The sequence below is a fragment of the Nipponia nippon genome, unplaced genomic scaffold, assembly GCF_047370975.1.
Source record: "Nipponia nippon isolate SJK-2023a ecotype South Korea unplaced genomic scaffold, ASM4737097v1 scaffold_5, whole genome shotgun sequence".
Lineage (NCBI taxonomy): Eukaryota > Metazoa > Chordata > Aves > Pelecaniformes > Threskiornithidae > Nipponia > Nipponia nippon.
The window spans coordinates 72853157-72878043 of record NW_028262369.1 but is presented as its reverse complement, the minus strand read 5'-3'; the positions used below and the strand labels follow the sequence as shown (position 1 = coordinate 72878043).

General features: G+C 38.2%; 1 protein-coding gene across 11 annotated transcripts in view; it reads left to right on the top strand.

Moving 5' to 3' along the window:
* NBEAL1 (neurobeachin like 1) overlaps window positions 1-24887 on the top strand; it is an 89754-nt gene that overhangs the window by 306 nt on the left and 64561 nt on the right. For 8 of the 11 annotated variants that reach the window (XR_015699134.1, XM_087733921.1, XM_087733919.1 and 5 more), the window contains exons 1-3: window positions 36-132; window positions 704-1002; window positions 20612-20703. Coding sequence is in view for 10 of the 11 variants with exons in the window: in XM_087733921.1 (XP_087590047.1) it covers window positions 931-1002; window positions 20612-20703 (164 nt within the window). In the remaining variant the exon portion in view is untranslated. Of the gene's footprint in view, window positions 1-35; window positions 573-703; window positions 1003-20611; window positions 20704-24887 lie in introns of those variants that run through there. The other 3 variants (XM_087733916.1, XM_087733914.1, XM_087733915.1) reach the window with 3 other exon arrangements.

Sequence of the window (24887 nt, the reverse complement as noted above, 5' to 3'; positions counted from 1 at the left end):
CTCCCCACCCCTCAGCGGCGGCCCGGGGCGTGTGCCGGAATGCGGGCGGGGCGGGCGATGTGGCGAGGCCCGCCCCCCTCCGCCGCCCGGCTGCTGCGCGGTGTTGCCCGGCCACCACCCGCCGTGGCCCGGGTAGGCTGCGGGTAGAGGCCGCGGTGGCGTGGGGGGATCTGGGGGAGGCCGAGGGCGCGGTAGGTGGCGGCGCGGGGCAGCGCAGGGCTTCTCCTGCGCCCCGCGGGGAACAGGAAAGGCCGCGGCCGGTGTCTCTGCCTGAGCAGCCGCTGATCTGCGGGAGATGCCGCTGCCTGGGCCCGCCGGGCTCCGGGGCCGGCTGCGGAGCCCGGGGCTGGGGTGGTAGGGCGGCGGCGGCGGCTGTCACTGCCGGGCCGGGGCCGCGGCGGGCCGGGGGCGGCCGTCCCCCCCCCCGCGGCGGGAGGGTGAGCCGCGGTACCACCGCCGCCTCGCCCCGCGCCCTCGGGGCTCCGGCGTCCCCTCAGCTTCCCCCGCGCTGACTCCCTGCAAAAAAGAGAAAGCGCCACGAAAATTAGAAACGAGGTTTCTCCGTCTTAGGGGTAATGATGTCAGAGACGAAAGCAGTGCGACCTGCCGCCGCGTAATTCCCGAGGTCGTCTGCGGGCTCTAAGTACGGATTTGTTTTTTCCTTCCTCCACCAAAGGCCTGAAGGGTATGTTTTCACTTTCAGAGATTAAAACCGAAGCAGCGCTGGCGAAGAACGGGCATGCTTGACACTTGTCTGCAGTTGCTTGTGTTGTGCTGCGTTGTTTACCCGGAAAGGAGAGACTGAGACCCTGTTATTTTCATCCTTGACTTCTCGGGTTATGATATAACTGTAATAATAAAGCAGAAACTGCGGAAAGAGCACCTGGGAACCGAGCATGGTCGGATCTTGAACAAAAATAGCTGGTATCGATGAAAAGAGGAAGGGAAGGAATGGCATCCCGAGAGAGGCTGTATGAGCTTTGGATGCTTTACTGCAGTAAGGTAAATATTTGAGGGGGGGTTGTTTGTGTGTCTTTTTCCTCTTTTGTTAGGAAGTCAGGTATTTTAAGATGTATCTGTAACATCTTTTAACACATTTTTTTCTTAGAAGTAAGGATATAACTGCACTTCTTAGACTATTTACAACCTCATCTCTTGATTTGCTGTTCAGGTTGGGCTTTTTTGTCTGTGAGGCGTGAACTGCACAGTGTTCATGGCTCAGTTTAAGCAGTTACTGTAGCTATCTCTTTTAACTATGTGAACGCATATGTTCACATAATAGTTTGTTTTGTACGGCCATGGCATTAAGATGTATTGTATTAATTTAATTCACCGCTGTCTAGCATTTAGCTTTATACTTACTGTTTTCTGTGCAGCCCCAGTTTCATTTAAACTGTATTAGCAAAAGCCTTCCCAAAGAGCAGATTTATTAAGTTATTCCTGAGTTTTCCTTTGCTGGTTATCACCGTAACATCTAAGTACTCCATTAATAATAATGAATTTCCTTCACTTGGCAGGAATGTTAAAATACTGTCCTGTCTCCATTTGCATTTTATGGTGTAAAGCAATTAATACGTTTAAAGCACAGGTCCTAATTGCTGCTGGGTGTGTTGAGTATGTACACAAATTGGATTGTAGATTATCTAAATAGATGTCTGTAAAATAAGGAATATACAAAAAAATAACTGTAAAGGCAGGGGAAAGAACTGGCCTACTGTCATATAGGAACTCAGTGGCAGTGGCAAGGGTAGCTTTTGGTGGCCTTATTCTCTGGTTTTGTTTTGCCTTTTCTCTTTGCAGTCTCAGGCTTTGTATGTATCACAGTTTCTTTAACTTTTCAAACCAGTAGAACATTAAGGGTAGAACAAACATTCTTTTGTTTTTCTTCCCAGTTCATTTCTGGAGAAGGCCTATCTCAAGAGCATAGAATGTGAGATTTTAAGTACAGACCATCTTAACAGCACAAGTGCACAAAGCAGTGGATGAAGGTTGCACAAAGCAGTCTTAATTGTAGCTTTTCTTAGGTTTTGTGTGTGTGTGAGTTTGCATCCCTAATGCTCTATATGTAGTTAAAAATAAAACTAGTTCAAACATAACAGCATGGTATGACTTCTAACTGCTACCCTGCGTGGGTGATCTGTTGGGTTGAAACATATTTGCATAGACTTTTGCCTTTTAAACTAATGTAGTAATGCCAAGGGCAGTAGGAAATGGACTAGTGCTGGAGGAGATGGATGTTTTGCCAGTGAGTTCATCGATGTGAGAAGAACAAAGACACTTGGAACAGACTCCAAGAATCCAGGCTTTCCTCAGCTTTGGGAGACACAGGGCTGCAGAGATGAGCCAAGCTCTGAATTTCTTTGCCCAGCCAGTCTTTGTCTCTTTCCTCCCTAGTTCTTTATAAAATTCTTTTTTCTCTCTTATACCTTCTCCCCTTTGCTTGCACCTTTCATTCAGACTGTATGGTTTCCATCTCCATGTTGTCCGCATGCTAGCAGGGAGTTTGCATAAATAAAGGAGTGCTAGTTCAATGTGTGTTTCAGATCACTTAGAGGATGTTCAGTTTCTTTATGGGAATGATGCATATGCAGCCTAGTCAGCTCTTAAGTGGTGGAGAATGGACTATTAAAAAAAAAAATAATCTTTTTATGTACTCAGCCTCCGTGAGCTGTTGGTGGCCCTTTTGGCCTTTTTTTCTTCCAGACCCATATATTAAGGGCACAATTAGGTGGATTCATATGTTGATAAGGACTTGTTCTTAAGTAGGAAAATATATGTTTTTTTAAATAAAATAGCTTGTCTTCTAATTTTGAAGGCAACTAGAGTGACTCCAGAAAAGGAGTCTTTACTTTTTGAAAAAGTGCTAGACACAAAACTGTTTTTTCCTTCTCTCTCTCTCTCTCTCTCTCCCCCCCTCTCCCCCTCTCTCTCTCCCTCTCCCTCTCCCCCTCCTGGTTCAGGTTGAAATGATATCTCATTTAACTTGAGGCAGGCATCCAGCATAACAGTGTTTCATCTTGCATTAAGTTTGGTGAAGTTAAGAGCAACTGAAGAAGCTAGGTCTTAGTATGTAAAATATTGTGAAGCCTTAATGTAAATTAGATTGTTCAGTGATGTATTGAAAACATCTGTGTATTGTACTTCGTTCTCTTCGGAGCATCTAGCACAGTGGGAAGGTGTAGCAACAAATAATCACCAGTGACAGGATATAGTGGTTTAGGGAGAAGTCTCTATACCTGGGACTGCCCAGTGAAGTGTAGTATCATATCCCGTTTGTTGCACTGTCATGACTGTTGGGGCTGACATCCTGGGAGGGAAAGCTAGGCAATTTCTCCAAACTACAAAAACTGCTGGAGAGTCACAGTTGAGTAAGGTGGGAGTTTGTTGTGCCACAAATCCCAAATATGTGGCTTTAGCTTTTGCAGCCTTGTTAGCTAAAGAAACAGTGAAATCCAAGCTCCTTTTTTGTGTGATGCTTCAGATTGTTGCTATAAAGTAGCCTTGTTTGTCTTGCCTTTTTTAGATAATCGAGTCCTTCATGATAGTATGTTAAATATAGCACCTTGTGCTACAGCACCAAGGCTTTTCATGGCTTTAAAGTGATGAATAATGCTGTGTTACCATCTTACCATGTGTCCCGGATCATGACTCTTGTTCTTTGTGATCACTTGATATCTCTGGCAGCGTCAGGTGTCAGTTCCAACAATTATTTCTGTGCAAAGTAACATTAGGAAGGCATTTCTCTATTTTCATTGTCTCTTGTGCAGTTTAGCAATTGGAGATTTGGGCAGACAGCAGCACGTAACTAGGATCCCTACAGAAGCAGTCTCTGGATGACAGCATGTATGAGGTGGTTTCTTTTTCTTGTTTTCTTCTTTCACGATTATGTTTGAGTGGTTGCAAAAGTTCATTTTTAGTTGGTATTCAGTTGTTTTTCCTCTGGCAGTTTCTAATCTAAGGCTGGGGTTTGGTTTTGGATTTTTTTTTTTCCTGCTTCTGTTCCCCTAAAAGCTATCCTGTAGGTCAGTAGCTACAAAGCTGCCAATTACAGTCTGCTGTTTAAGATACCCAATGAAAGTAGTAGCCACACATGATTTATGATGCTTCTGCTGTTGCGTGGAAGCAGTTTAAAAATTCATTAAATTTAGTGAAGTTTAGATTTGAGTCGCTGGCGTTGTGTCACAGCATTGTATTGTAAATAGTCTGAGTTGTTCCTGCATTGAGTTTTTTGTTGTTTTTTTTTCTTTTTTTAAAATGATGATGTCAAACTTTCTGCAAAGAAAGCATTGTTAAGGATGCAACTTGCTGGCATGTTTTTTGATGATTTTTGGTTTCAAATTTTTTTTTTCTGTTCAATTCTCTGTTAATGTGCAATGCTGTTATTCACTTGAATATTTATATGGATGTAAGCTGCTGTCCTCTCATCCAAGTGTAGGAATGTGTGCGTTTTAAGATAATTGAATTATGTGTAGAATAGGTAACACAGGTCCTATCTATAGAAGTCACTAGGAAGAATTTTCTCCAGTAAGCTAGGTAGACAACGGTGGTATCAAGCATATTGATTCTCAGTTCAAAGCCTTCAATAACCTACACAGGAGCATGAAACACTTCTTACGTAAGTGCATATGCAGCATATACCTGAAAATCCTTTACTAACGTAAGTGTACAGCAGAAGAGCTCTATTAGGTGAACTGAAGTAGTCTGGGAAAAAGCCATGCTTTTGTGTCTGTGACCTTTTCATGTTCATGTGACTGAGGTAATCTCTACCAATTTTGCCCTGTAGCCTTAGACCAGAATGGCTCTAATAATATTACTGTCGTAATATTAGTTGATTAACCTTTTCTTAGATGTTAATTATGTATCAGTATACAAAATTAATTTGTTTTATAATCCTCTGAAGTAACTGTTACTGCAGATTCAAATTAAAGAAATTCAACCTCTGTCTTATCTGTAAGACTTTAGCTATGTGTATTTCACCTCCTCCAGTTGTTCTGGTAGGTATTTCAGACGCTTAGACATAAAGCACGTGAGGATTTCTGATATTTTTGATTTTGCTCAGAAAGGAAGATCAGATATCCTTTTATATGGAAAGAGATTTTTTTCTCCTCTGTAAAAAAAAAAAAAAAAAATCCCCAATTGCCTTCAAGAGGGGATTCAAAGGCATAAATGCAGACACTTAGCTGCTGTATGCACCTCGGAGAGTCTGCTTTTTCCTACCCTCTTGTCTTCAGTAAAACCCTGATTTCATTTAAACATTGCCTTATCTTGTAGGTAATATAATAGTTTGAAGAGAAAGCTCTGAGTCTGTTCTTCAGCCTGCTTCTAGCCTGTGCTTCACATTACAAAGAGGGAACATTCAGTCTTAGTGTCATTAATACAGTAGGGACTCTGTGTTAGCGGTTGTAAAGCTAATCATAATGTTCTGGTCTTTGCTAATGCAAATAGCTGAGACAGTCACATCCCTTGCTGTGTTAAGAGCAGCAGACTTGTGTATAAGCTGTCATCTTAAATGCGCTTTCTTACGTTGTGCTGTATTTCTTGTTTGTTTTTACAAAATCTGATTATAATGACATAAATATGTTGTAGTTTTCTCTCTGGCATAGTGAGGGATATCTATATATTATAAATATCTTCCCGTTTAATACTGTACCATAGAAGGAGAAATGGTACTTTTTATAGGAGAGCATTTTCTAGTACTAGATCAAAAGCTGAACAGAAAACAACATTAAATGTGACTATATGCATTATCCTAAACATGTCCTAAACTGGTTAAAGTCCTGTTACTTTGAGTTATTTTTTCCTCATTGAGGTCAATATGGGCTGCTTTATAGGAATCAGAAGAAGACTTGAATGAGAAATAAGTGATCTTGGGAGAAATCATGATTTCTGTGTTAATCAGGAGCTGTGATAGGTGAAGTGCTACAAACGGTGATGTGCTAGCAGTGCTAGCTTTTCTGTAATTACATGGCTGTCTCTACTATCGGAACACCATTGCAATGCAAATACTTACAAGCTGAAGCTTTAACATATAAACATGTGCATTTAATTGGCTTGAGTTAAACTTACATTTACATTATGAGGACTAAACAGGTTATTTAAATTAATGTGTACTCTGTGCTGTAAGTGAGAAGAGTCTGTGAAAGAGAGTAATTTCCATTCATTCCCTGTTCCCATGACTTAATTCTAACATACTATCTAGAACTGAGATAAATTTGACCTTGAATTATGAGAATAAATTCATGTGCCTTAGGATCCTTTAAAGGATGTGCTCCTTGGGGAGAATTCTGTTAGCATCAGCCACCTTGTGTTGGGCCAAAACTAACATAAAAAGAAGGCGATCTTTGATAGTCAAAAAAGTTGTCTTGGAGCAAGAACATACCAGTTTTCTCAGTGTGTGGTGTTATGATCTTGCTAAGCTGACCTACTAACTGCCTGTCACTGACAAAAGGGGTCCTGCCGTATTGTCAGCATCTCTTCGCTACTGTTTTACAAAGTACTGCCTCCTAGACAATATTTTATAGTTCAATTGAATCCCTCAGTCACCTGCATCAAAAGATTGGGGTATTCAATGTGATGTTCAGCAAGTGACAGCAAATACATACGTTTTATGAAAGTATTATGAAATTACAAGGGATGGTTCATCAGTTTATATTAAATAACATGAGTTTTTGCTTGTAAGAGGTTTTTAACCTCTGTCCCTGTGTAAAATTGAAGAGTATTTTTCAATAAACTAAAAAAGTTTGTGATCAGATCAGCTTTTAGACATGACTGTTGTAGGGATGTATAAAGCGGTATGATTGAACTGAATTTGTTCACCTAAATGCTGTTGTAGTTGTGTTTCTCAAAGAAGTGTGGTTTTAGCAAAATTATGCTTGGTTGTGGTGAGACGCATGTAATTCAACAAGAATATAATCTTTGACGTTAAACTGTAAGCCCCGTGTGAAACACTGACCTTTGCATCCCAAATATGATCTCATTCTGACTTAGCTTGCACTTGTCTTCCTTCTTGTGCAATTGCTGATTTGTCAGTGATTCATCACATCACTATATATCGCCTTTGTTACATTAGATAAAGAAGTATTCAGCTTACAGCTAGATGAATGCTTGAGCAAACCAAATATTCAGTAAAAGTAGTTTTTCATAAGTCACTGTCATGTAAATTCATGCCTCTGCTAAAACTAGTGAGTGAAGATTTATTAAACAGTTGCTGTGTAAAATATCTTCTCTGCAGATTGTCTTAAATAAATCTCTGCATTCTGAGAGAGCGTAACTTGTAGAAGAGCATGTCACAAGTAACTTGTGGCTATGTGTTGGTGAAAACATCTTTCTTCTGTCTTTATTCGAGATGCTGAACTAAGAATGGATATAGATAAACAAGAACAGTTGGTCTTCAATTCTGAATTTACTGTCTGCTATTTGAAGAGATGTCTTGTAGTCTAAGAACTAACATAATCCTGTTATTTACAAATATAGAACTTTTCATATAAATAAGTGATGTGTATTTATGAGACATTAGTCTCTTAACTTACAGTAGCTGTTACCTTCCTTAATTATGGACCAGGGCAACCTTGTGCTGATGGTTGTTCAGACACAGAACAGTGACTCTGCCACAGAGAATGCAGACTTCAAGTTGAAATGAGACGGCAGATAAATCTGAATAGACAGAGATGTAAGAAAAACTATAACATTTTTCAAGCTACGGAGAAATTATTTTTGTTTCTTACATTCTATAATGTATTTGGCAATACATATATGTAGCTGCTACTTTTAGATACAGAAGTGTCTGAGGTTTGTCCATGCTTTTGCTGTAAGATAAAGGGTTTTACTGGTGTCCAGAATGAGGCTGAAATTTCTACATGCCCACAGGTTTGTGGATTAGTGCTTTACAGAATTAATGAGAAACATCCAGTTCTGAACATACCAACAAATGTATTTCAGATCAAGCTTTTACTGAAATGAAAGACTCGAGTGTCTCTTAAATGGAATGATTTATCACAAAGTTAAAACACAGGCTTCTGGTACTATGTGTTGATGTACGAACATAAGAGTGAATTTAACAAACAGTGGGCTGTTGCGTGGTATCTGAGTTATGGCACTTTTTAACTTGGTCATCTGGTTCAGATCTGGCGATAGCGTGTGTCCTGATAAAAGAATATTGCAGAATCAACTCAAATATGCAGTATGTTTGTGCTGAAATATGGAAATGGGAGAAAGGCTACAATGCTGTTCAATGGGCAGCTGGCAAGCCTAATGCCTGAATCCAAATGTTGTCAGTAGATAGTGTTAAAATATTTACAGGCTTCAGAAAGGTTAAACAGCTGCCATAGAAGAGAGAAGAGCTTCTTTAATTACTGAGCTTTTCTTGATGAAAGAAATATATATATATATGAGAAAAAATCCACCAAAGGATGCACACGTCTCAACAGTACAGATAAGCATCTTTTTTTTTAAAGTCATTTGTTCAGATAACTTCCAATTTATCTTCTAGTAAATGGGAGGCTGCAATAGAGGAGGATGGGAGATACAACAGGAAACACCAAGAAATGAAGACTATACTTGATTATTCTCATCATAAACACTGTTTTAAGTTTGACATCTCACTAAGGCTCCTCTGTGCATCTGCAAATCTAAACACTAACTGTTAGATTTCTGTGCTGATAAAATATTTGTGTGTGTGTATGCTTTCTCTGATATGTAAAGCATTTATAATCTGTTTGTCTGGTTTATGATTGAGGAATGCGTGTACCTATAGTAAGCAATAGGAATAAGTGGCATTAAATAATTGTTTGACCACTAACACTGCTAACTATGGCTCTGTAAAATTAGGAATTAAATTTAACTGTAAGAATGGCTAATTATACTGGTATCTAAAAGCAGAGCATATTTTAACACAGTGAGGATATTTAAGAGGTTGAATTCCAAAGGCTTTAAAGGCTTTTGAATGCTTTATCTAAAGGATGTTTGAGGGAGGCACAAACAAAACCTCAAAATAAATTCATGGTTAAATACTACTCTTACATGGCACAAAGAGAGCATAAAATCAAATTAATTATCTATTAGATAGCATTTTTAACATAGAAAATACACTTTTATTTAAATAAGCAGTCCTAGTAATTCTGGGTCTTAGACTGAAGTTAGGGGGAAGATAGGGATGAAGATGAATCTTTGAGAACATATTCCTGAAGTCTGAATGAAAGCAGTGAATGAGTTTGTGTGCTAGTTTTGGCTAGGATAGAGTTACTTTTCTTTATAGTAGCTAGTATGGGGCTATGTTTTGGATTTGTGCTGAAAACAGTGTTGATAACCCAGGGATGTTTTAGTCACTGCTGAGCAGTGCTTACACAGAGTCAAGGCCTTTTCTGCTTCTCACACCTCCCCGCCAGCGAGGAGGCTGGGGGTGCACAAGAAGCTGGGAGGGGACCCAGCTGGGACAGCTGACCCCAGCTGACCAAAGGGCCATTCCATACCATATGACATCATGCTCAGCATGTAAACCCGGGGGAAGAAGGAAGGGGGGGGACGTTCGGAGTGATGGTGTTTGTCTTCCCAAGTAACCGTTACACGTGATGGAGCCCTGCTTTCCTGGAGATGGCTGAGCACCTGCCTGCCAATGGCAAGCAGTGAATGAATTCCTTGTTTTGCTTGGCTTGCGTGCGCAGCTTTTGCTTTACCTATTAAACCGTCTTTATCTCAAACCACAAGTTTTCTCACTTTTACTGTTCTGATTCTCTCCCCCATCCCACCGGGGGGAGTGAGCAAGCAGCTGTGTGGGACTTAGTTGGTGGCTAGGGTTAAACCATGACAGTTTGCTTTTAATTATTAACGTAGGGCGAATTGGTGCTCTCTTTATTGTCAATAGTCATTCACCAGGATCTGCCTAAGAACCTGTAGGAGTATCCCATAAGACATTTAAAAACTAATAAGGAAGCAAAGGCAGAGGTTGAAAAGGTAGCACTTGCATTGGAAAGAATTTAGCATTAATGCCAGAAACATCTGTAAAAAGCAAAGTGAAAATGAAACAGTCCGAGTTTGACTCCACTAACAAGATAGCAAGATTATCCTTTTAATATGAGTAATACTTTTAGGAAAACATCTTACCTTCATGTGGTTTACTGACAGCTTTCACTTGGAATGTGGAAGGAGAATTTAGGAACCCAAAAAAACGTTTTAAAAGTTATTGGAACTTCTTATTCTAAAAGCATCATGCAAAAAAAGAGTAAATGCTTGGCTTCTGTGGCTTCTGTTAACCAACAGTATATGTGAGGCATCAGCCCAGAGTTTCCAGTAACGTAATCCTCGTAAGTTTTGTAGAAAGTGGTTGTGGTAGATGCAAGCTGCTTGTAAGTTGCCTTACCAATTCTGTCAATAAATGTTTGCCTAATGCATTCAATTATGTTAAACCTGGTGTTTGTTTACCTGTGCTTTTGCTGAGCTTAGGCTAGCTGGAATGAACAGTTTTCTTGATAAATAACTGAAGCTTCATTGAGAACTGTAGACTAAATGGTTTAGCATGTTCTGAGAAGGAAGGAGGGAAAAGGTTTTATTTGATGTGCCTGAATTTTTATTTTTTTTAAATAACAATTTTGGTTAGATCTCTGGTGTTCACATGGTTTCAAGGGCAAACTTGGAATTTGGGAGAGGAAATACCGCAATGAGAAGGATGGTCCTTTAATATTTGTTGTGTATAATAACCTAAAATACGAAAAAAGGTCTCAAAAATGGCAACGAGTACAGTGGCTCAGGTATGACTGCATACAGTTTTTTCTCCACAGGACCCTGCATCAGTCACTGTACTGGATGGGTAAATCTCTTGGGAATAAAGGGAGAATATAGAGAACAAGGGTGTTATTTGCAGAAATCTGACCTCTGACCTGTGCTAATCATGTAAAAATTGTACTGGCAGAAGTGCAATGGATGCCAAACAGCAGTTGCACGAGTAACGCAAATTCTGCTATGTCCTAGTTTTCAAGTCTTTGATTATTATTTTTTTTTAAGGGTGCTTTTGAAAAGTGGATTTGGGGTTTTTTGTATCTTCAGTGTATAGTTCAGCTGCAGTACAGTGTTAATGTAAGGCCTGGTGAGACAGAGAATACAAAACCAAAGAGTTAAATCCATAGCTAAAGAAATAAAAATTTCCTTTAGTTAAATTTGGCGTAATCACGTGGCACTTTGAAACAAATACAGACTTTTTGATAAGCTGTGCGCAAGTTCTCAGCCTTTATCTGCTGAAAGACTTGACAATATGTAGCTGCTGTTATGGTGAAATAATAGGCTGATGTTTTTACTATTGTAGCACCATTCTGCTTCCGTTCAGTCTGTCTGTGTTAAACTTTTATTGTTTCTTGCATCACGCTGAAAGTTAGAAACTTGATGGGGCAACAGCTGGCTTAGTGTGTGGTGTTGCTAAAACTCAGCCCTTTTCTCATGTAAAATGATGGTATAACTTTGAGTTTTAAAGCAGTTAAGTGTTAAACTCTAAACCTTTCCTAAACTGTAGTTTGAATTTTCATTAAATTTCGGCTTACCTTGACACTGTAGACTTTTGAAATCATGTTATTTTAGTTGCTTTTGAATTATTTAGGATGCTTCTTGTTCCCTTAGTCTTAAAATACAGCTTCCAGCTTTTACGACTGTTGGTTTGTTGTGTCAACTTTGATGGGAAAAGTGAATGTTAATAGAATGTAATATGTTGCTGTATGGCAAATTTCTGGTAAGTGCACTGTGCAGTGGACTCTAGAAGGCTGAAATATACTGTATGCCAGCTTGTACATGGAGCTTGCCTAGTGGTACTTTCTATCAAATGTGAAGACATTAAATCTGAGTTCAGATGATTCATCCTGTGGATGGCATCAGTCACATGCCAGTTCCAAGCTACAAGACTGTAATTGTAGTGTTGTTCAAAAACAACAAAGAAAAGAGCAAGAGAAAGAAAAATAGAGGCTTTACTTTCATTTTAGTAAGAAAACTGTTTCATTTTGTTTTTCCAGTTTTGTTGGGGATCTGAAGTAGAAAGGAAATGGAATAACAGCTCTCAGATAATTGTCTTTTCCTTCAACCTAAGCCATTAGTGGAAGATTATAATTATTTTTCTTGTTTTGAAAAGAGAAGAAATATATTAACTTTGACTTCTAACGTTTGTGAGCTGAATTTTGTCATGATTGACGGCTATAGGTTTATTTTGGTATAAATCTCTATGCTAAACGGTATTTTAACTTGTCCTGAAATAGTTTTTTCTATCATGATTCACTGCAACTCCCATTTATAAAACAAAACACCCACCCATCCCCCCTTTTCCTTTTAATTCCAGAAATGGAACAGAATGCTTGTGTGACTTTTGGAAAAAGAGGTTTATAATTACCAGCCAGGAGCCTTTCTTCTTTTGGATCAACAGCTGGTTCAAAAATTAATATTGTGATTAAAATGTAAAGTTCTGCCCAAAGGTGATTCCCTTGATAATTAGAATTTATTGATTGAATTTATCAAGGCAATTTAGCCAGTTTAGAAGGGTTTATCATGAAGTCTTTTATTAATTCTAACTGTAGTATTGCTGCTATAATGAAGCTTTTCAGGTTTTATTTTGGTATTTTACAGATTTGAAAGGTTCATTAAAAGCATAAGCATTTTGACATATTTCAGAATAAAGGCTGCTAGAAGATCTCGTGCTGAAAATGTTGCCTTTTATGTCTGAAAACATGGAAGAGGAGAAAGCTCCCTTAAAACATACCTTCTAATCCCCCAATGAATAGTTTATTTCAAACAGTGTTGAGAAATGTTCTACAAGTCTGCATTATGCAGACTACTTCAATTAGTTTTAAGACTATTAAACTCACCAGTGATCTAAAGGCAGTGTTTCGTGTTTAATTTCCTAACGTTACTTTTTGTAGGTCTAATTCAGCCTTAACACCAAGGGATCGTTCTTATTTTAAATTTAATGCTTGGGGATGGGGGATTAGTTACCATAATACCAGGCCAGTGAGATTTTATGGTAATGCTTCTAAGCTGAAATCCACTTTGAAGGTTGACTGACTGCTACGCACAGTAGTCAGACCAGGCTGGCTATTTTATGACTGCAAGTTAAATATAATGACTTCAAACAACTGTCTTGTCAAACAAGTCGGTCTTGTCTGACAGTCGGACTCTGAACTGCCCTGCAGGGAATTTTTGCCTGTAGAGCATGGAATGTGACACTGCAAATAGCCTCGGGTGGATCCAGCTTTTGTTTTTAGCAACTAATACTTCCTGAACGTAGCTATAAAAATTGTACCGAGCTTTGCCCTTCTAGTTGTGTCTGTTTGCTTGAAGCCTTAGTAGAAATGGAAGTTACTGTTAAATCGAAAAGCAACGCATATATAAATACATAAATAGTGTCTATTTGAAACCTTGGGTAAATGTGGCTGTATTCCACAGGCGCAGGTCTAAAGACTTTCAGTGGGAGGACTTCAATGCCGGTTTTGTGTAAAATGTTTCCATTTAACTTAGAGTAAGCTGTAAGAGTTCAATACTACCTGGCTTTTTACGAATTTAAAAAATGTTATTACTGGTGAAAAAAATACTTGTTGACCTTCTTGCATAGGCAACTTAGTAACTGGAAAAAAAAAAAAGACTGCATTAGAACATTTCTTTGTCATTCATTTAATCAGTCTTCATAAAGAACAGAGAAAGCTATTGTAATTTCTAGATAATTTAGTATAGCGAAGACAAGAGCCTGTTCCAAGTTAGTGTAGATTTTGATTATAGTTTCTTTTCACTTCATTGCCTTAGAGAATGTCATATCTGTCAGAAGGGCATTAGACTAGACCTCCTCTCTGCTATTGGCTTTGTGTTGGTGTTGAGAACTTGTTTCCCAGTTCTGCCAAGTCTAAGGATGGCCTTGCTAGAGTTATATGTATGCGTGTGTATATATCTCTGTGTGTGTGTGTATATATATATATATTGCAGCTGTTAAAAATGTTAGACTTCACGGGAAACTTGCTAATTGTTTGGCAGTATTTAGCCACAGTATTGCTACGCATGCTGTAGATCAGTAGACTGGTTTTATTTAGCAACTTTTGGTTTTTTTTCTTTCTAGCATTGTACTAACTGTATTGGCAAAGGAAAAAAACCCCCTCTTCTGGATGTTTTGTGTTGTAGTCTTCTTTTTTTTTTGGTGTGGGTTTGATGTAGCGTGTGTGTGTTGTTTTGTTTTGTTTTAGGTGCCTGTTAGAAACACCACACTCCTCACGCCTGGCAGTCTTTCTTTTTAAAGTGTAAAGCTATAAGAACTATTGTTGTGCCAAGAGGATCTCATGAAAATGGAGGCCTAAAGGGTGGTGTGTTGTTTTGCTGGTGGTTTTTTTCTTGGTTGTTTGTTTGGTTTGTGTTTTGTTTTGGTGGTTTGGTTTTTTTTTTTATTTCCAAAAGAAAACCAGAAGTATTTAAGGAAGGGAAGGAACAAGGAAGTATTTTTGCTTTCAGGTGCTCTGAGTTACATTTGATTTAATAGGTTTAAAATACTTTTTTTTCATTACTGCAGGTGAATGATTGTTGCTATAGCAGTTTCACGGGCCTTCATTACAATATCTTGAGGGCAGAAGCCTAAGCGTAGGCACTGCAGGCTTGTGGCTATCAACTAAAGGACTTTTTACTCCCCCCCCCTTTTCTTTTCTTTTTAGATTTGCACATATCCTTACAATGACACCCTTAAGATAGCCTTGTTAAAACTCGGGTTGTTTCAGTTTATCACTATGAAGAGAAATGGCTAACTTAAGTTGGATTTTAGCTTCTTGGAATTTCAAGTGATGGAGAAATTATCTTCCAGAAGTTTTAAGGCATGCAGTTTCTATATATGAATTATTATTCAAATAAGATACAGAAATTTGTCTTGCACAAAAGCTAGACAAGTTTCAGGTAAATAAATGAAATGCTTAGGCTTGTGACTTAGAAAGCTGGAAGATTTCAAAAATCAACATTTTATCTTCTAGTGATTGGAAAGTTTTAACTGGTGAAAGGTGTTTTATTACCACATACAGCTTCTTTCTGCTTTTACTGGTGTTGCACAAATCAAAAGTTTCCTTCTGCATTTCTTGCTGATCTCATAGGGCATGTCTGCAGGGTGTGTGTGGCGGGGCTGGGAAAGAATACCAATCTAAAATTGGTTTATCACAGTTTGTCCTTGCTGTGTATTATCAAAACATACGTTGTTTTGTAAGCTGTGCTTTAAAAGCATGGTGCATCTTCAACCAGCACCATGGAAAACAATTTGGAGCTGTTGTCTGACATACAGCCTCCAGCTACCTGTCTGCAGAATGGCAGTAAAAGGGTAATTATGAAAGTGGGGAATAAGAGAATATACTCCATAGGTTTCACTGCTTTTACTGGTTATAAGGCTTCTAAGTAATTAAGATGCTTTATTATGGTCTGGCTAAGTTACACTGCTTCCTTAGGAGGACTGCAGATATAATGGAGTAGCTAACAATTTATAGTGAATTGGTTAGAGCCAGCGTTGCAGTTCAGAGATTTGCTGCTCTCAGCAGCACCACAGATCTGAAGTATTGCCATACCCATGGGATGCAATCTTTTGCCATGTGGTAACACAGGTATTTGTCAGATTGCAACAAGTACTGGCTTGGAAAGTTGATCTGGCATTGAAGAACGCAAATGCATTCATGTTAAAATTAGGTCAATTTGTGTTCTGCTGTTATTGTGGTTTACCACTTCTGTCATGAGAAAAAAAAAAAGGATAGTTGAAAAGGTGGGTGGGAAGAGAACTCAGCAGAATTAAATTCTTAAATCCACTGAATTTAAACTTCAGATTAAATGGCAGCAGCTGACCTCAAAAAAAAAAAGTTCAGTTCAAGATAAAGATGCTGGGTAGGATAATTGCAGTGTACATGGTGTACAGGAAGCAGCTGATACCCGTTACTACTGTCTGTTTTTATTATGTAATTAGAATTTTAAACCAATGTAAAAAGACAGTTTTTCTCCTAAATCATCAAGCTTCTGGTTTGGGGGAAGCATAAGATGTATTTGAAAGACGTAGGCTGGTCTTCAGAAAGGTATGTATTTAGCTATGTTTTAGGAATGGACATTTTTGTGTACTTTGCCATGGGTAACATTTACCGTTGTAGGTTTCCTTTCTTAAAACTGCTTCAGTAAAATTTAGATATCTTGCAGCTTTCAACAACTGGCTGGTGCGTGGGGTCTGGGCTGATTGCTGCTAAAAAAGAAAAAGGAAAACCTGGGCCAGATTCAACGTTTGAAAGCTGTTTTTAACTTCTAACATCTTTGAAATATGTCTTAACTTGTAGCAAAACTGTTAAATATTGGGTCACTTTTTCCTGGAATGATGTACTCCTAGTTCGTAAGTCTTCGTTTCTGTTCTTCTGTTTGTTTCTGGAAAGGTGGCATACTTCTATTAGGTGGTTTATAATGGAGTTTTATTTCTTACTGTTTCTTATGTTGCTAAGTGACCTTGTTTACTTTTTTGCCTTGATGATTTTTTTTTTTATTCCCCCCTCCCCCCTGCCCCCCCCCCCCCCAAGTGGTGTTGAGTTAGTGGTATTGCCTGGATGGAAATCTCTACATTTGACTCAGAATGAGTCAACTATTATGTAAGCTATTTTCTACTGGCACATACCAGGTAGTGTTACCTGGTATTTTGAAAGCTGATTATTTTAATAACTTGGAATAATATATAATTAATTGGCTGCCAGGGGAATGAGGTAGAAGGAGTTATGTTAAGTAGTGTGCTGGAGGTAATGATCAAACAGTACTGCAGATCTTGGTTTTTACCAGAGTTGGGAGGATTTTTAATGGCAAAGTAAATTGAGCAGTATGCGCACTACAGGTAAGCAAAAACTTTTGGCCTTTTATAACATCTGTAGCCTACTCTTGTCATCTACATAATTGCTTTTTCTTGCATATTTTGTCTGGCAGTGTTCTGTGTTACTGATAGTCTGCACTGATAGCCTTGCAAAGGCATTATAGTTCAAGGATAAGGAGCTTTAATTTAATCTTAAGCTTGAAGCTGATTTAGGCTATATTGTTAAAAAGGAGCAAGCAGACATTTGTCTTTTGTCCTCCCCTTCCCCTTCTCTCATTCATAACCTTCTGTTAAAGCATTTTTAAGTCAGATAATGATGTTATTTGCGCAGCTTGCTTCATGGTACGTGACCAAGAAAAACTGAGTTTTCTTAAAGTTTACTGTCAACAGGTAATGATGAGCCTCAGCTGTGTCAACAAACTGTTTACATTTTGGAATATGAATAGAATCAATTTAGTAATTCATGTTATATTTCAAGGAGAACTCGCTCATGCCAAGAAAAAACAAAAGAGTTTGTTCAACAGGGGAAAAAGTCGAATAGGTTCAGATTTTGCACTTCCATGGGCATTCTCATTAGAGACATGGATACACACATATGGCAAAGCTTCTGCCGGTTACTTTGCCATGGATGCTGTTGCTTTGTAGCCTGAGCTATATTGTAATTGCTAAAATCACATCCTGGTTTTCCTCATCTTTGTGATCCTGTGAAATAGCTTGCATGTGGCTAGAATAACTTGCTGTGAATTACAAGAAAGTTAAAGCTTTAAATACGCAAACATTTTAAAAAAGCCATAACGTCTGAAGACAGCATCTTCTGCTTCTTCTAGCTCATTCTTTTAGGATATTAGCAAGTCTTACTTCTTGCCCATCTTTTGGTTTGATTTTCAAGGTATTTGATCTCTGAACCTGAGAAATGTGTATTTTATACTTGCCTGGTTGAGATAATCTGAGAGCCTCTGTAGCTTAAACCCAGTAGCTCAGAAACCTTGAATTCATTTTTCATCTCAACAACTTCCTTCATTCTGTATGTTGCAATTTTATCCTGAGGACAATTAATAGGTGTGTGTGTGTTTAAGATAACGTAACTGCTTGGTATTTCGGTGCATACCGAACATGAGGACAAGGCTACATTACACTCACAGGACATAGTGTTTTTTGGAAAAATTTTAACAGAAAAAGAAAGGGAGTGATGACTTAAAAAAGAAAAATAATTGAAATAGGAATAAAAGTAGAGATGAGGAGAAGAAAGATTATGAAAGAGGGAGAGATTAGAAATGAATCAGAAGAAGGGGAAATAAGACAATTAGGAAAATGAATAAGAAAACTCAGTAAAGGTAGTGGAAGCAAATAATCAGATCTGTATCTAGCGTGAGAGTTTTATTTGGCACCTGTGCTCAGATACTGTGACAACATTTCATATATAATTAATAGTGATAGTGAAGCAAATTGTGTCTGGGTGTTTCTGACACTTGAGTTAGAGGGATCTTTGGGGGTGTGGGGAAGGGTAAAGTGTAGAATGAGAAGGGAATTCCCATGCTTTATAACCCCTGTACTTGCTGTGGAAAGATGCTCTGAGAAGAGTTTCCAGCACTTCAGATTCTGGATTTCCATTTTTATTTTATTCTGGTGTTCCCCTCTCCGCTCCCCAGGAAGCTCTTTTGTAGGTAGCTATTTTGCACTGACAGGACTCTGTGTGTCAGTCTTTCTTCGTGACTCTTTCTTTTACACTGATGTTGCTCCAGAATACTGTGTGTGTTAGTGTTATTCGAAGACTGCTCCTTGGTCTTAACATGGCAGGGAAATAATTCGTTATTTGGGAACATCTATGGTAGTATAAAGGCAACAAACAAAAGGGAGGAGATACAGAAGAGGGAAAAGAGAAGGATGAACAAAAAAGTTCAAAACTTTTGCAAAATTTTATAAATTATGGTGTAGATTTAGAAATCATTTAAAATCTATAATACTTCAGGCAAATATTTTAAAGTTATTTTGAAAATTATTTATAACATAGAACATGGGACTGCATGGATGTGTATTAATGGACACGACCGTACAGTCCTTGTGGAGGAATATGTTAGCTATGGTCTGGCAGCTTGCTTTTGAAAATTAAACAGCTTGACTTCTAAAGTGAGACTATCTCAAATGGCGTGTTTTGGCAGAATTTTCCTGTGGTGGTTTGTGGTGGCGTAGTATCTGTCCTCCCTGCTGGCACAGTACCCAGCCCTGAGGAACTGCTGGTCATGAACAGAGTCTGTCTGCTCTACTAAGAGCAAGTAGGAAGCCTAAATTTAAATTCCTATCTGTTTTATAGATATCTAATATATACATGTCACATGAAAGTATCCTCCTTTCCCCTGTCTGTAAGCCACTTGCTTTGAGCTTTCAGATGGGAAACAGTGAGAGTGACAGAAGAATGTATTAGAGGTTGTTCAGTTCCATTAGGCATTAAAATGGCAGCAACCACTGCCTCAGGCTTCTTAGGTTGCATTGATAATGACATTTAATCTTCAATGAAAAGACAGTAAACTAATATATTGCAGTGAAGCTGAGTTTTACAGTGCTTTCACTAAAATTGAACTTGTTTTCCTTGATAATGCCAGGTGTGGTACTCCCACACTGTAGTGATCCAGTTCCAAAGGGGATGGAGTAGAATATTCTGTAAGAATAAGAAGAAAAAAGTTGAAAGCGCCTTAGCATCTTTCACCACCTCCCTGGGACAGACCTTTTTCCTATGCAAGTTTATATTGCAATGTGGCTCCTTCAGAGCATATTCTTAATATCCCTTGGATTTCTTCTATGTTAGAATATCCTGTTGTACTTTTCTCATAATGGTCTGGGGTAAATGGCAAACACAGGTGTTTGTGGAAATACAGAGCTTGGACATGATTTCAGGTTCAGGCTACCAAACTCAGACATGACTTGTCTATCTTGGGTAGGGTATGACGCTGAACGTGATAACATTCTAACAATGTGGCATAAGAGAAGCCTTGTTATTACAGCAGATAGATTAGTAGAAGCCAGAAGATTATTTTTTTTTTTCCTAGTGTTATCTTGTCCCTAAGTTACCAACATCTAATCAGCCAATGCTTGTGGCATACAATTTACCTCTTGCTTTTCCAAGTCTTGTCTGTTTGGCAGTCCTACAGGTTCTAGTATCTGTCCTCCCTGCTGGCACAGTACCCAGCCCTGAGGAACTGCTGGTCACGAACAGAGTCTGTGTGCTCTACTAAGAACAACAAGGAAGCCTAAATTTAAATTTCTGTTTTATAGATATCTAGCATACAAGTCACAGGTTCTGCATTGTCTCTTGGAACACTTCATCTGGTTCTAATCTGCTGCTGGCTGCCATATTGATCAATGAATGAAGCAAAAAGCACATTATTTTTTTATTAGAATTGTCGTTGAAGTTCTTATTTAATGTTATAAGCCATAAAGAGTGTTGTGTACTAATGTCTGTGCTATCAAGACTAGAATATACTAGTAATTTTGTAAAGCTGGTATGTATTACTCTGGAGAATAAGTAAAGATTGTTGGTGGGGGGAGAAGCTAAAATGCTTTGGTTGGCATTGGTACCAGGAAATGGAAACACACAAACTAATGAATAGAGCAAGAATGTCACATCAGCACAACATGGCTGAGAATTTCAAAGGACACAGTTTTTTTAATTTTAGTTCTAAAAATCTGCATATTCCCTCCTTTCCCCCAGTGGGAATGCATTAAAGAAAAGCTTTCCATTCAAGTTAGTACTACAGAGTTGTTGACGGATGATCTCAAATGCAACATTGCCTAATGTTCTCTTCTTTTTTACAGAAAGATCCAGATTACCTGAAGCTCTGGCTGGATAGTTTTGTTTCTAGCTATGAACAGTTTCTGGATGTGGACTTTGAGAAGCTGCCAACTAGGTATGTAGAATTACAGACCTGTTCATCTTTGTTTGATATCTGAAACAGACTTGGCTGAGAGCCCAGTCTTGCTCAACAGCAATATTGCCTTTAAACAAAAGAAAGATTTTTAGTTGTTGAGTGGCACTCCCATTCTTTCGAAGGTCAAGTTGGGTTGGGAATGATGAAACTAGGCCAACACTGGTATTTGCATTATATCAGGAGATGGCGTGTGTTCACTTGTTCTTGCTCGGAGAAATATAATCGTTATTCCTTGTGCATTTTTTTGAATAACTATTCATTAAACGTTGCGTATGAAATAGTATTAGTCAGTGTTAGTGCTTGGTATCTGTATCAATAGTGACTGAAGAGAAGTAAGATGTAGGCAAAGAGTTTTGTAATTTTATTTCAGGGATTGCTTTAAGATTAAGGTTGAGTTGAAATGCTTAATGAAAGATTTGGATATCATAGCTGAAAACCTTTTAAAAATTAAAATATGCACAAATGATAGGCTTTAAAGTGATTTCTTTGTTTGCATCCCTGAAGACTTCAGTTCAGGGCAAGAGTATTGCTGACTTCACTCATGTTGCTGACCACAAGTTCTCACATATAATCATGAGGTGGTATTGAAATCTGATTTCAGAGTTCCATATTTAGTATTCTGAATTTGTCTACTGTCTTCCAAGAATTGTGTTTTCAAGACTAACTTTGCAAATGAGGAATAGAAACTTAGGCACTGGATATTTTCCTCTTGCTTTTGAGATGCTTGCATGAACTAAGGGCTTTAAGAAAAAACAAACGTTATAGGATGCAGAAATCATGAGAACTGGTGTCAGTATTATAGCTGATAGCGCTACTGGTGTTTGAGCGCAAAGAATGGCTCTCCCTGCATGATGGCTGCAGTCCAAGCCCTGTTGAAATCAATGGAAATTCTTTAATGGGCTTTGGATCAGATCCTGTTTGAAGTGTAAGCGATAGCCTCTACTGTTACAAGGAAATGAAGAACGCTGCAACTGGATCTCAGTGGATAAAAACTGGGCTTCTTGGTTCTCTGTGTTAAAATTTTCCTCATAATGCCTATATGAATGCAAAATACATAGTGCAATTACCAATAAGCAAGACCTTCAAATTAATTCTGTCCTCTTTCAGAACATCTGTTTTCTTTGCAGTGTCAAAAATGCATCTTATTGTGTTTAGTTAAGGAAAAAAGTTTATCCTTTGACACAGTTTATCTTTAACATACTATTTAATATTGAAATCTGAACAGTGGAAGAGAAGAATATCTTGCTACTTTGTTTTTTTTAAGTGTGTTTTGGTTTATGTGTGTTCATGGGTTTTGGGCTTGTTTTTTTTTTACAGAAACATATTTTTACTTTTTTTTTTTACAGTAACATAACAAAAGATGAAAAACAAACATGAATTTGTGCAGCATCTTCATTGTGCTAAATGATGGTTTTGTGCGCATAAAAATAGTGTATTTTTCTGAGGTTAATGACAGGACTAGTGATTTAGTCTGGAAGAATAGACCCATGTGGATTTAGACTCATTTGTGTAACAGATGTAGAGAAAACGTATCAAAACAACACGGGGATGAAGGCAGATCATTCCTGTGCTTTGATGGCCGGATTAAAAATTCTACTGTTTGAGAGCAGATATTAGAATTAACAAAGAATTGCAGTTTCTGCCCTTATTTGCATTTGTGAGATAATCAGGCATGTGAAAAGTGGCATCTTTCTGGGGTTTGTCAGTTTATATTGCAGGCATTTACATTGTGGAACTGATATTACTGAGCTTGCAAAAAAGAACAAGTAGGTCAGTGTAGAACCACCAAATGCTGATTTCCAGTGACTCTTCTCCTGGGGCCATAGGACCCTATGGACTCAACTTTTTTTACTGGAGTTGCTTATTAAATAACTAATTCTGTCTTTTGGTCTTGGAAATAATATCTGATGTTAGCTAAAATGAGAAACTGAGTGGACTAGTATTTTTTTTTCCTTATATAAATCTTGGTATGCTTTACAGCTATATACCTGAAAGACCTTGTGTATTGAAGGGCAAATGCCAGGAAATGGGAAACTGTGTAGGGAGAAGAAAGCTTGTCCAGAGTGGTGGACAAAACCAACCTTTTGGAAGTCAGGCATGAAGTTCTGTGTCAATGTAAAACATATGTGGTTTTTTAGCATCCAAGAAAACACCACTTAAGAAATGTCATGAAACTATTAGTGGTTTTTTTTTTTTTCCTGAAAGAAGGACTCTTAATTGGCACTGTCACTTGCTGATTTAACTGATAAGAGTATTTCTTCTATAAATTAAAATTTATTATTTCCTGAAATCCGCTTTGGAAATCTGAAAGATGCTACATAGTGCAGAATTAGGAAATATCTAAATATAGAAGATGAGAGTATCCAGTGGTGTGATTTGACTGTATAAGCAGAGCTTATACACTTATGCAGCTTATAGGCTTATACAGCTTCCGTTCTGCCTCCATCTTTGTGCATCTACCCTATATTTTTAAGTGAAATGGTTCATTAATGGTGATTTCAATGATTTTACTGAAAAGGTGAAAACAGCTACGCTGATGGCTTTGAGCAATGAGCACAAAAGATCAGTGCGCCTCTCTATTCTCTCTCTAAAAACATTTATTCATCTCATATGTATTTACCATGAAAAGGATAAAACCTTTACCAGCTGGTGGGAGGTTTTTTCCCCTCATTGAAGGAGAGGAATTGTCATTTGGTTTAATACTTTTAGAAACAACAAAGGCCTCTAGAGTGTTGTCATGCTCTTTTTTCTGCTTTTGGTTTGCATGATCTTGAGCAAAGGAGCTTAAAGGAAGCTCATTCAAAGTACCATAGAAACCGTACTTTGTTAACTTATTGACTTCAAACCCACATAAAAATAATGCAGGAATCATGATAGGAATGCTGATTTCATGGTTATTGAAAAGTAAAGCCTGGTTTTCTGCAGCACTTTGTTCCAAAGTGCTTACTACTGGTGGAGGAGAGATTGAAAGTCCTAGTGTGTGAGTTTGAGCTGTAATAGGTGAATACAATTTAGAGACTAATTTAACTTCCTTTCAGACGCATAACCATGTTAATGCAATGCAAGGAAATTATAAACAAAAAGAACCCAAATGTGTCAAGGTCTTTCTCATATTTTTGAGCTAGGGTACTAGCAGTCAAATAAGAATGTCAGTTAAGGTATGATTTTTGAGATTTATTTTTATTCTTCCTTTCGGAATACTTAGTTTACACAGCTAGTCTTGTCAGGAAAAATTGATACTACATGTCCACAAATTTAACTTTTAGATTTTTGTGGTGATACAGTAGTAATTTGCTCTGGGGTGAAAAGAAGTTTGATTGTTTATAAATAATTATATTTATTTATATACTCTATAGTATATTCAGTCTGAGTAATCCCGATTAGTGTTTCTTGTGCCAGTCTCGCATAAGGCAGTAAATTCTCATGGGTTGTGCAATAGCACAGACAGGCAGCTACTGCAGAGAAAACATTCTTTGGGATGTGAGGCATGAAGGGTATGCTGTTTGCTTTCTTGTGAAGCATTTTATGATCTTACTGAAAAAGACTTGTTGGCCATTTTAGGGAAATTACTTCTGGATATATGATTTCAGCTGTCGAAAATTATGGTCTTCCTAATACAGAGATGGTGAATTATCAGATTATGAGGAACCATGCTTATAGTCCCAGAGGATACGGGTCTGCTGGCATCTTAAGGGGTGAAGCTGCTATCACAGAAATTAAAATTTCTTTCTTGGCAGTTGTGTTGGAAAAAAGCAGCTGCTCTCAGTTTTGTGGTTAGTGTCTTGATCAGTTTAGAGCCTAGGCCGGATAAAATTTGTCTTAAAACTTCCTGAATCCCTTGAGATTCTGAATCCCAAGATCTGAAAAGCAAATTGCACAACTCTGTGAAGAGGCAAGGGAAAGAACAGTATTTGGTCCTCTGTATACATACAGGTAACACTTGTTTTCTAGGACATGGGAGCTTGCTGTCGCTTACCCCTGTCTAGTTGTTTTACTAAACTGGGTCTCAGTTTTTGCCTTCTGTATAGGCTTCCTTTTCAACTTTAGAAGCTAAACAATATATTGTTCCCCAATTCCTTCAAATAATTGGTATCACAGTGTTTAGTGTCAGTCATTGCATTTCTCCACACTTTCGGGTGCTTATTCTTACACAGATGTATGTA